This window comes from Pteropus vampyrus, unplaced genomic scaffold, assembly GCF_000151845.1.
Source record: "Pteropus vampyrus isolate Shadow unplaced genomic scaffold, Pvam_2.0 Scaffold349, whole genome shotgun sequence".
Lineage (NCBI taxonomy): Eukaryota > Metazoa > Chordata > Mammalia > Chiroptera > Pteropodidae > Pteropus > Pteropus vampyrus.
Genome location: NW_011889130.1, coordinates 535,400 through 548,716, shown reverse-complemented (window position 1 = coordinate 548,716; position 13,317 = coordinate 535,400). Strand labels below are relative to the sequence as shown.

The 13,317-nt window shown below is 34.7% G+C and overlaps 1 protein-coding gene across 1 annotated transcript in view; it reads right to left on the bottom strand.

Annotated features, from left to right (window-relative positions):
- Positions 1 to 13,317, bottom strand: part of LOC105304696 (contactin-associated protein-like 3) — a 196,805-nt gene that overhangs the window by 27,415 nt on the left and 156,073 nt on the right. The window contains exons 13-14 of the mRNA XM_023522576.1: positions 12,020 to 12,176; positions 6,692 to 6,819 (exon numbers count right to left, since the gene is read on the bottom strand). Of these exons, the coding sequence (XP_023378344.1) occupies positions 6,692 to 6,819; positions 12,020 to 12,176 (285 nt within the window). The remainder of the gene's footprint in view (positions 1 to 6,691; positions 6,820 to 12,019; positions 12,177 to 13,317) is intronic.

Below are 13,317 nucleotides of genomic sequence, written 5' to 3'. Positions count from 1 at the left end.
GTTCTGTTTCATCCTTTAGTTCTGTTAGTAATTGCTTTACATATATTGGGGTTCCCTGATGGGGAGCATAAATATTAATAAGTGTTGTGTCTTCTTGATGTATGATTCCCTTTATCATTATGTAGTGTCCCTCAGTATCTTTCCTTACCTTTTTTATTTTGAAGTCTATTTTGTCTGATATTAGTACCGCTACTCACGCTTTTCACTGAATGCCATTTGATTGAAATAGCATTTTCCACCTTTTCACTTTGAGTCTATGTTTGTCTTTGGAGTTGAGATCTGAAGGCAGCATATGGTTAGGTTTTGTTTTTTGATGCATTCTGCAACTCTTATTGGTAGGTTCAGTCCATTTACATTTAGGGTGATTATTGAAATATGAGTTCTTCTTGTAGCCATTTTATCTTTTGCTTTCTGGTAGCTCAGTGTTTCCATTGCTTCCTTGTCCTTGTGTTTCTGTTTTCTTTATTTCGGTTGGCTTTTGTGGATTTTGCCTCTGGTTCTTCTTGTTTTATGTTATATACTTCAGTTCTGAATCTTTGGTGTGTGGTTACTTTGATGAATATGTAAAAGATAGTTATATGTATACACAGTCATCTATTTTTTCTGCATGTGACTTATCTCCATTCCCATTTGCAAATTTGGATCTTTGAATCCTCCCCTTTTCAGTTCAGTCATCGTTATCTCAATTTTCCCTATGTATCTTGAACGTTCATTACTATTTTGTTATAGCAATTCTCTTCTTATTGTTTAAGCTAGAATGCCCTGTTCTTAATAAGGGTTGCACTCTTATGCTTCTATTTTCCTGATAGTCACTTTACTCCTAATTATGTTGTTGTTATTTTGTTTTAAGTGAGCTGACCCCTTTCAGTATTTCTTGTAGTGCAGGCCTCATAGTGGGGAATTCCCTCAATTTTGTGTGTCTGGAAAGACCTTAATTTCTCCTTCATATCTAAAGGAGAGCTTAGCTGGATACACTATCCTAGGCTGGTAGGTCCTTTCACTTAATAGTTTATATATTTGATTCCATTCTTTTCTGGCTCATAAGGTCAGCGCTGAGAAGTCCGAGGATAATGTAATGGGTTTTCTTTTATAAGTTACTCTTTTCTTCTCCCTGGCTGCCCTGAGAATTCTGTCTTTGTCATTGATTTTTTATAATTTTATTACAATGTGTCTTGGTGAAGGCCTTTTTGGGTTGAGGTAAATGGGTGTTCTGCTGACTTCTTGAATTCCAAGCTCCAGCTCATTCCTTAGATTTGGGAAATTCTCGTCCACTATTTTTCTGAAAATGCTTTTTAGTCCCTGCTTCTTTTTCTCGCCTTCGATAATGCCCATTATTCTTATGTTTCCTCCCCTGATGGTATCAGCTAGTTCTTGTATTTCTCTTTCATTATTTTTCATTCTTTGGTTTCTCTCTTCTTCCTTCTGATTGATTTCTAGATTTCTGTCTTTGATATCACTGATCCTTTCCTCCATTTGATCGACTCTATTTTCCAAGCTTGCTATTTCATTTTTCATCTCTTTCAGTGTTTTTTTTTTTTTTTTTTTTTTAATCTCCAGAATTTTTATTTGGTCCTTGGTCCTTTTTTGAGGGTTTCAATCTCCTTGCTCTGATCATCTAGTTGTTTTTTTTCAATTCCTGAAATTGTTAATATGACTCATTTTGGAACTCACTGAGTTGTTTTCTGAAGTACCATCCTGAATTCAGTGTCATTTAAGTCACATTTTTCTATGTCTTATTTTCTGGAGATTTTTCTCTTTCTTTCTGAGATGCTTTGTCATCTTGGTTGTTCATGGTGTTTAACGGACTATTTCTCTGCCTGGGAATTAATCGAAATATGTTCTGCTTTTTTTTCCAGAAAGAAGATTTATTATATAAAGGTCTCTCTTTAGCCTGCTGCAAAGAAGTAGCTTTTCTTTTTGTTTCCAGTAGATGGCATCTAAGCCTCTTGGATCCCTGCTTTATATAAAGCCTTAATAATGCCTTTATATAATGCCTTATTTTCCTTTTTATTTTATTTTTATTTTTTATTAAGTTTATTGGGGTAGCATTAGTTAATAAAATTATATAATTTTCTGGTGTACATTATAATTTGACATCTATATATTTTATTGTGTGATTACCACCCAAGCCTTTATTTTCTTGTAGATATTAAATCATGCTCGCTATCCTCAATTTCAGTCCTTGTCAGTGGTAGCAAAAGTTTCAGTAGCGTTCACTCAGATTCCCCTGGGGCTCCGCAGTGATGGGTCTCGGGGGGAATGGGAGTGACCCTCTGGGTTGGGGGTTGGGGGTTGTGGCTCTGCATCGGTTTTGTAACAGTGGCTGGTAAAAATCAACTGTTGTTTCTCTGCCATCTGCTTCTCTGCTTTCTGCCCTGTTGACTGGGCCCTGCTGCCAGTATTCTACTGTTGGTAGAGTGTTCTATAAATGTCAATTAGATTCAGTTGGTTTGTGGTGACAATCAGGTTTTCTATATCCTTGATGATTTTCTTTCTACAATAGGTTAATGCAAGACAGCATTGTAGACAGCATATAGTTGAGTCATAACAATTTATCTTTTAATTGGTTTGTTTAGACCATTTAATTAAAATACTAATATCGATATGTTAGATTTAAATCTATTGTTTTATTATTTTTTTCCTGTTTGTTCTAGTTTTTGTTCTTCTGTTTCCTCTTTTCTGACTCCTTTTATTTAAACATTTTTTAGTATTCTATTTTTATTTGTCTGTAGTAGTTTCTTTATTGGTTGTTCTAGGGATTACAATATATATACTTATCTTTTTACAATCTTCTTAGAATCTATATCCTAATCATTTCAAGTGGTATGTAAAAACCTCACCAAAAATTTTGTCCTTAGTCAGTTCCCTTTGTGTTGTTGTTGCGGCCACATGTATTACATCTACATACAGTAAAACCACTGTGATATAACGTTGTATTTTTCCTTACAACACTCAAATTTATTTAAAATAATAGGAGAATGGTCTATTATATTTACTCAGATATTTACCATTTCTAATGCTGATTTTTTATTCCTGATGCCCCAAATTTCCTTCTGATATAATTTCCCTTCTATCTGAAAACTTCCTTTAGAAATTCTTTTAAAGCATGTCTTCTGGCAATGAATGCTTTTAATTTTCCTTTGCCTGAGAATTTCTTTATGTGATCTTCATATCTGAAAGATATTTTTGCTGACTATGGAATACTGGACTGACAATTCTTTACTTTCAGCACTTGAGAAATGTTTGGCCACTTCCTCTGGCCTGTATATTTCTGATGAGAAATTCACTGTCATTTGAATTGGTGTTTCTCTATAGATAATGCATCATATTCTCTGGCAGTTTTCAAAATTTTTCTCATTATCTTTAGTTTACAGAAGTTGATTATGATGTGTCTGGATGTGAATTTCTTCGAGTTTATACTGTTTCAGTTTCATAAAACTTTTTGTCTGCCTTCTGCCAAACTTGGAAAATTTTCAGCGATTATTTTTATCAAGTATTTTTTCAGCTCTACATTTTCCTGTGTTAACATAAATGCTAGGTCTTTTATTATTGACTCATGGGTCCCTGAGACCCTGTTCACTTTTGTCAATCTTTTTTCTCTTTTGTTCAGATTGGATATTTTATATATCTTCAAGATCATTGACTCTTTCATCTTAAATTTGCTATTTAACCAATCTAATGCATTTTTTATTTCAGTTACTATACTTTTTAGTTCTAAAGTTTCCATTTAGCTCTTCTTTATATATCCTATTTCTTTGCTGAAATGTTCTCTTTTATATTTGTTTCAAAAGCGTACGATTACTTGTTAGAGTTTTTGTGAACAGTTTCTTAAAGTCTTTATCAGATAATTCTAACTTCTGTTATATTGGCATTGGTATCTGTTGGCTATTTTTTCCTATGTAAGTTTAGATTTTTCTGCTAAGCAATTTTCAATTACTTCCTAGATATTATGTTAATAAACTCTAGGTTTTGTTTAAATTCTATGAAGCATGTTGATATTTTTCTTTTCTATTTTTTTCTCTTTCTTTCTTTCTTCCTTTATTTATTTATTTTTTTCTTTCCTTCTTTTATGAAGCATGTTGATATTTTTCTTTTCTATTTTTTCTCTTTCTTTCTTTCTTCCTTTATTTATTTATTTTTTTCTTTCCTTCTTTTATGCAGTCATTTTGGTTAGGATCTGGCAACACATTATAACCTGCCTTCTGTGGGCCATGATTCTAATGGCAGGCCAGTTTTCATTTGCAGTACTATTCAGATCTGCCTCACTCATGCACCATCCAGTGGCAAGTCTGGGTCCTGGGTGGTAGCCTCTTAGCTCAGTTTCCAACTTCTTTGGTCTATAATTAGGATAAGATCTATGTGTGTGTAGCTCTGAGGTGAACTCAGGACTTCATAAACAACTTATGGCTCTGCTTTCCTGAATAATTGCCCCTCTGTACACTTCTAGGTACTTTCTGGTTCCCTGGTACTCACTTTTCAACCAGAAAACTGTTCTATTGCACTCTCCTATGCACTTCTGCAACTGATCCATGTTCACTGTCAAGTGATGGGTGAACAGAGAAAGAAAAAAAAAGTAGCATTTACATGAGTTTTCCCACTGTCTTGGAATCACGGCTGCCCTATTCAGAGCAGAAGGTCCCTTCCTTTGGAGTTTTGACTTTTGCAGGCTCCTGAGTCAACTTTGACCATTACTGTCAAGGGACTGCCTGGGAACTGGGCCCTCAGAAAACAGAGAAAAGGAGAGGGAGATATGATTCCTGTACTCCCTGAGAGTTAAGAGTTCCCTGTTTCCTCCTCCAGCCAGGACTAGAGGGCTGCTCCTAGAGCTTTCTCTGTCTGTGACCCAGTGCCCATATCTAGGTTGGCTGAGATGCTGGAGGAAAAAGTAAATGGTGAATTCTGGTTTCCTTTTCCTGCTACTATTTGTTTTCCAGAGTCCTAAGATAACTACCTCATGAATTCTGTCCGGTGAATCAATGGGAGAGATGGGAAGGGGTATGTTTACTTCATCTAATCCAGAAACAGAACTGTGGCCTGCATTTTATATCATGAGTGAGAAAAACAATTCTTCATACTGTCATCAGACAAGGCATGTTAACATGCCTCTACATTTAGACACTCTACATCTCGATATTTTATTATCTGAAATAGAAAACTCTTACTTTAGAAGTAAGGTTCAGAAATGCCAGGTTTTCCTCACATGGCAACACCTCCTGTGGTGCCTAAGGAGAGTTGTAGCTCCATAGGCCCCACTGCAGTCCTGCCCAGCTTAAAGGAAAGCATGGCCACCACGGCCTGGGTGATGCTGCACTCTGGCCTCTCCTCTGATATTAATGACACAGGAGAATTTGGGGCAGAGGACTGACGTGGTCTGACTTTGTTCTCTTTGGCTGTTGTATAATGTATGGGCTTAGCAGGCAGAGGCAGAAGCAGGCAGGCCAGTTATGGGGCCACAGCAACAATCTAAACACAGGTGGTAATGGAGGTAGATTCTGGATCCATTTTTGAAATTATAAGTAATGAGATTTGCTGGTGAATTAGATGTGGGTTATGAGAGGAAAAGAGAAGATATTAGTGACTGTGATGTGTTCAGTCTAAGGAGCAAGTGAAATAATGGACTTGCCACGAACCGAGTTGAGGAAGGTTGTTGTGAAAGCATTTTATTTTTCTTTTCTCATTTTTTGTATGGTTGAAATACAAGTAAAAGTACAGAATAGTCAGTTGGATGCAGGTTCTGAAGTTCAGGGAAACTGGGCCTGAAGCAAAGGCATGGGGTCACTGACATCAATATGATATTTAAAACCATGAGACTGATGGGAAAAGATCACCAGTGGAGAGCAGAGAGGAGAGAGGACCAGAATAGAGCTTTGGGGCACCCTAACATTATCCCACTGGAGAGATAAAGGAAGACAGGGGAGGAGGAGGGAAGGAGGAAAAACAGCATTTTGTGGTATGCTGGCCTCCAAGTAAGGAAAGTGAATCAAAGAAGAGTAAATCATGAGAGAAGGCTAAAGTAGCTGACAGTCCAATTCAGATGACAACTGGGAACAATAATTGGATTTAGAGACATTGAGGTGTCACTGGTGACCTGGAAAAAGCAATTTCTGGGAAGTAATGGAGTAGAAGGCCTGAATAGAGTGTGTTCAAGAGAGACTAGAAGGAGGAAAATTAAAAATGCGTGCATGAATTTTATTTTAGTTGGTTTTGGGGAGTGAAGGATGTAAAAGCAATCCAGATGTAGATGAAGGGGTAAGTGGAGTTAGGAGTGTTGAGATTTCCTATGTAAACACGCAGAACTACCAGAAGGCCTTAACAAACAAGTTCATCTGATAGGTCCTGTCTTCTCATTTTATCATTATCTTACCAATTTTAGACATCTTAGCATTCAGCAAAGTGCCTTATACTTAGTAGAACAATATTAAATATTTGCTGACCAAGCAACATATTTCAGACGATTCCATGAGTCTTCACAGCAGTAGTCTAATTAAATACTATAGAAGAGACACATAATCCAGAGGTAATATAATTTTCCTCAATTACAATTACAATATACACATAAATTAATACATCCCTCATGAAATATGGATTATCAGGAGAGACGGAGTTCCTGTGAACTCATACAGCTAAATTTCTCATGAAACATTGACATGTATTATCAGGGCTCAAGGTGCTTCCTCTTGCCACTACTTACTGTCCCCCCGGCAGAGCAGAGGCCCCAGTGTATAGGCTGCTTCTGAATGTGGTTGGCCTGCATCTGTCATCACAACCCGAGTGACTGGCAGGTGCTCCTTACAGGAAAGGACTACTGTGTCGCTGGTCCTAGAAAACAAATACAGCTATCTTCATCTTCCTCTGAATGATGTACAGAGAAGTAATTGTCTTTTATTGCAGTTCAAGAGATATTAATCTAAATTTGTGAATATCTAAGTAATAGGCTCCTCTGAACACTTAACAGTCATAGTAATGTATTTAATGAGGTCGTCTGAAGACCAGAAGCATCTACATAACTACAGAGAAGAAAGCTGGTAGGTCCAAAGTCTGGTTATGGGCGCAGACATAAGATTACATTTTCAACGTGACTAAGCAGTTCACTGCTCTTTCAATTTTAGCCACCGTGTAATACTTAAATGCAAAACTTGCACATGCAAGAGCAATCTTCCTTCAGAAAAACCCACCTGACTAACAAGAGTTAGGTTTTCAATTCTCAGATTTTTTTTTTTTTTTACTAAAGTTTCAGAAATTTCTATTGTGGTTTTTAAGCATTTCCTTGTTGATACCATGAATTTAAAAACGAAGACAAAGCAGAATGTCGATTAGAAACCAAGATGAAGGTATGATACAACACATTCTTAGAACTAATAAGTGGGATAATGCATGCGGAAGTGCTTGGTCAAAGATTGTCACCATCCATTCATTTGACTAATGCTTATTGCACATTTTCCAATTGCCAGTCCCCGCCTATGTGTTGGGGATGTGGACATAAAAACCACCATCAATACCTCCAGGAAACCTAGTGGATATTATAAATAATAACAATAACATCATGTAAATGAATATTTTGGAAGAGTAATACAACAAGAACTGGACTAGGAGCCCGAAGACCTGGATGGTTAGCTGGCTATACCCCAACATCCTCTTTGGACAAAGGAGATTTTTCTACACCTGATAAGTTGTTAATAGGTTTTTTTTTTTTTTTTGTACACTTCAATTACAAATGTACTTTTGATTTATGGACAAATAATAGTTTGTCTGATTTATTATTCTGATGCCCTGTTCTTGTATAGAACCTAGTCAGTTTTAATTCCTAACAATTACAATTGTATAGAACCTAGTCAGTTTTAATTCCTAACAATTACAATTACTACTCCTGTATATACAAACTGAAGTATTTGAATTTGCCTCTTCTGTAGGCCAAAAAGTCAGCAATTTTTTATGGTTCAACCTAATAACTTCGCTGCAAAAAAGTCTACATAACTTGATAGTTAACCATCACAATTCTGTTTAGGCATTAAAATCTTTTTTTAAGGTAGAAAATTTTAAATTATTAAGATTTTTATTTTTAAAAATTTTAACAAAGTGACTGGCAGTGCATATGGTAAGGTATGAAAAATGTGAATTACATATCCTGAAAGTTAAGAAACATTTTTTTTGAATCAGGTTGCTTCCAAAAATCAGACTAAATAAAACAACATGACTTTATCTGATTAAGCCCCTGTGATTCCTGCTGATGGAGGTACACAGGCAGATCACCCCAAAGACATAACACCTGTATCTGTTGGGAATAGTGGTCACAATCCAGAAGGTGCCACTGAATTATGGCAAGACAGCTTGGAAATTAATTTCGTTACAAATGTGAGGATAGTGCACAAAATTAATTCCTGGTGTTAAGTATTGGTAAACATTACAAATAAGTATTTTAATTATTGTGATTGCTATTTTGATAGAATATCGTAAAGGAAAAATGTAAGTGTATTAGTAAATTGAAGATTCTTGAATTTTAAAGAACAATTTAAAAATTTAAAAACTACAGTTTTAATGCAGTGAAAATCTACACTTTAATTCTTTTTTTAACACTAATAGTGCATACAGAGACAGATATAATAATTGAGTCTTTTTCATTTTGTTTTTTGCAAAGTATTTTCCTGAATCTGAGAGAATTTTAAAGAATTCTTATTTAAAAGTTCTTTATTAGTACCAGCCATTCTCAACTGCCCACACTTTATGTAAGATATTATTAACTGCTATTGTCACCAGGTTCATTCAAAACTGCCTAATTTACAGTAATATCTCAGTTTTTCTTCTGGCTTCTCTATTTCCCCCCCAAATTTGTAAACATTGCATATCTAGACATGATAATTTCTCATAAGTTTTAAACATTCAGTAAGAGGACTTCCAAATTCATCTCCTTTTTGTTTTAGTTCCTAATGCTCTAGAAATTATTCTTTCTGTTCATCTTTCTCAGTAGATATTTTTAAGGTATAATAGTTTTGACTACTTTGAGTTGTTGAGAAAGCTACAAGGGAGAAATAGTGGGTCAACTTTGACATTTTATAATTGTTTGGTAGAAAAATTATGGTGAGAACATAATTATCATTATCCAGAATTTCATATTTTGAAAGCTCCTGAGCTCACTGTTGCATCTCACTGTTCTTTTGCTCATCCTTTTGACAAACTGAGGCTGTATTAATTACTGCAGCATCCTAACACTCATCACGTCTGATAAGTCTGATGAGTCTTGTTTCCATCTTCAGAATTATCTTAGCTGTTAGTTTTCTTTATAGATAACCATATTTTCTAAGAATAGTGTAATCTTTATTCCCTTGTTTTCATTCTTTTGTGTGTGGTTTTGAATCACCATATATATATATATATATATATATTAACATTTATATATATATATATTTTACATATATATATTTTACATTTCCATTTTTCATTTCCAACCTAAATGCATTGTAATCAGAGAAACTATATAATAACAACTACTGTAAAACTTTTCATTTTGCTTTTTGGAACAGTAGGGGAATTATTTTGCAAAAATGTGCCATTGTGCTTGAGAAAATTGTGTATTCTATAATTTTATATGCTTAAAAAATCAAGTTGTCAATGTCATTTAAAAATATTCTATATCCTTATTAATTTTTGTCTGCTTGAATTACCAATTACTAACAAACCTATATTTAAAAAATTTTTCCATCATGGTTGATTTGTAAATTTCTTCTTTCAGTTCTGTCAATTTTTTTCTATATACATTTTTCAGTCATTTTTACTAGAAGCGTAAAAGTCTAGGATTGTTAGTTTTTTTTTCTGATAAAATTAAAAAGTATCATTATATAGTGAGAGTAACTTTGTCCATATTAAGACTTTTAAAATTTAGTTTTATGTACATTTGCATGGTGAAATTATTTTTTAGCACTTTACTTTCAATATTTCCAGATGTGCAAACAAGATTATTGGTTTTTAATTCAATGTGACATATCTAGATTTAAATGGATATTTTTGTCACATTTATTGTGAATGACTACTCATACATTTTTATCTTCTTTTATACTTGTTGCTTCCCCTTTTTAAAAATCCCATTTTCTATCTCCTTTTGGATTAAATAATTTTTAAAATCTCATTTTTTCTTTCTTCCCTCCACTGATTTGAATACAATATGCTCTGTTTCTATTTTTTGAGGTTACACTTAAACTTTTACTGTTTACACTTTAAGCAATTTAATGTTTATAAATACTTATAAAACAAGTTTAAATTTCAATGATATTTTCATTTCTAAACTTTTTTTATTCCTTTATAAATCACAATCACCTTTGTTAATAGGATCTGATTGCTTTCTTGTGTTTCGATTCTATATATAGTTATATGTTATTGCTGTCTAGTGTTTATTTTTTACTTTTTAATCTCTGAGTTTATAAGTTTCTTTCCTTAATATTTCTTCTTGCATCTGAGACCTTCTTTATAAGATCACTTTCATTCTGAAAACCATTCTTAAAAAATTTTTTTTAAAGCTCTTCTTGTGGAGTCTGCTGGTGGTAAATTTCTTCAGTGTTTGTCTGGATCTTCATTTTATCTCATTTTTGAAAGCAGTGAACGCTTGGAATTTGTCAGTTGCTTCACTTTTGCACTGTGAGAAGAGTGTCACATCTTGGGGGCCGTGCTCTATGCTGTTAAGAGGAGGTCAGCTGGCTGTCTAGTTGTCTTTCTTTTTAAGAGTCTTCCTTTGATCTCTGCTCCTTTTAATATTCTCTTTAGTGTTCTTTGATTTCACCATGACATTTATAGATATGGATTTACTTTTGTTCATCCTGATTGTTATTCCAGTATTTTCTTAAATCTGGAAATTTCTCAGCTATATGAATATTGCCTCCTCTTAATTATCTTCAATCTTCTCTTTTGAAACTTAAGCATATGTTCAGTCTTCACACCACTCCTTTATGTCGTTGCTTTCTTAGTTACCACTTTGTTTCTCTCTTTGCTATATTTACATGTATTTTCTATTTCACCAATTTTCTGATCACTTGTGTCTATTATCTGACCCAACAAATCTTACATTTCAATGGTATTTTCACTTTTCTAAACATTCATTTGTTCTAAATCACAATCATCTTTGTTAGTAGTATCTGATTGCTTTCCCATGTTTACTTTTCAAACAGATTACATATTTATTTTATCTTATGTTTTTAAGGTATCCATTATATGAGATTTTTAGACATACAATCTATCTTTATGGTTTCTTCTGGCTTCACTCTCTCCTCCAGTATTGTGTGTAACACTGGATTGTGAGCTTATATTTGCTGGCATTTTATCTGTGGGAATCCTGTGAGGCCTACACAAAGAGGGAAGGCCAGTAAAAATTTCATGTAATTCAATGATGAGTGATTGGTGTCTCTAACCTGTGGCCATGTTAAGTTAATTCAAGGACCAACCAAGTCATGTAAATATGAACTCTAAATCTGTGTGAGGGCAGATTTGCAGATATGAGTTTTCAAGGAGTTATTTTTTTCTACCTAGAGTGCTAACTGGAAAATCTGTCCTCACCCTTTTCTTTGGGTCTGTAGCCTTTTGAGACCTCCAGCTCTATGGGCAGGTATATGTTCCATATATTCTCTTTCATGTATTCAAGGCTTTGTCTGATTTCCCCTATGCGGTCATTTAAAAACACAACTAGAAATTAGGGAGGTCAGCAAACAGTCCTGGATTAGCCTTGTTAATTGGGTTAAACTTAATTTTAAGAAGCCTAATATCTCACTAATTAGTAAAACACTAATCTAATATTCTTATTTCATCTTATTAGAAAAATAAAATGGCATGATTATATATTCACAGGTAAACAGAGATAGCTACCTTAATATTTTAGGCTTCAGATTAATTACATCATACACTTCAAAGTTTATACTTTTCACTTGCTAGGGAGTACTTTATTCTCTTTATTGTACTGTCTTGTCTAGTGTCTGCGTAAGGTACACAGCTTAAGCAATAAAAAATTACAGTTTGCACAGGGAAATTATATGGAAATCACCATTCATTCCGGGCAGCATCACAGGTGCAGTAATATTGAGAATCAATGCAGTTCCCCTCTAATCCACAAGTACACTTTTGAGCATCAGGCAGAGAACCTCCCCAGTAAGTGTGTGTTTCATTGCTTCTTCCAACCCACCAGCTCACTGGGGTTCCATCTGAAAAACAAGTATGAGAAAGGTGACACCTACTGTGGTGCCCACTACCAACATCCCCAATAGAGTTCCCTTACTCCCCTCTATTAAAACAGGTTATTTTAGAAGAGAGAATATTTTAACTCTGAATAGGATAATTTTGAAGAGGACTTCCAACTGTTTAAATATATTTTAACATCAAGATTTGCATTATCACCATATTTCTTTCTCTTATTAGAAAATGAACAAGTAGTACCTAGCTCATTCAAGCATAATATTTACATATTTTTCTTGAGGACTCCAATTACATAATTTATTTGGAAATTACATTTAAAAATTGGCATCAAAATAAAAACCAGAATAATTTAAACACTGAATCTGAAATTTGTTTGAGATCCTAATATATCATTGAAATAATTTAGTTATTATAGAAAATATGGATTTCTTTCACTTTATTCATTATCTAAATACACTGGTACTTCCCATCATTTCTCAGAAGTTTCTCGAAGACACGAGCTTCTTTTTATACTGAATGGGTTAACTCTGTATTTGGAAACAAAAGCAGTGGCACTGACAAGACTTCTTGCTACATGAGGTGATTCTCAGGCTCAGAACAGTTCTGAGGTAACTACAGCTCAGTTCTTCAGCACAACCCGCTTCTCAGCCCCTCCTCAGCGCAGCCCACAATTCAGTGACAGAGGCTGCCTCAGCTCTACAGGACCTCATGATTATGCTAAAGATTCTGCTGAGACCCCTTTCCAGTTACAGCACACCCCAGGATGTTTACAAAAGGCAGAGTATGCAGGAGGGTGGAGAGGAAACAATCCCTAGGAAGCAGGGAGTGAGGGAAGGAGAGGAAATAGAAGTGACATCAAATCAGCTGGTTCTGTCAGTGTGCTATTTCAAAACCGTAGGTTGTCCCCATCTGGCCCCCACCAAGAACCTGAAACATAGCTTAGCCTCTCCATAACTTACAAGTCCACTGCTCATTATGGCTCCCAGTTTGATGAAACTTCTTCTGCTGACAGTCTCTCAGCTTGAAAACACCTCCAATGCATCCATTACCACCCACCTCAGGTCCAGTGTGTAAGATACATGCCAAGAAATCAATATCAACAGTCTTGTTTTTTTAATGTGTTTAAAACTTATTTCTAGGGGGTAAAAG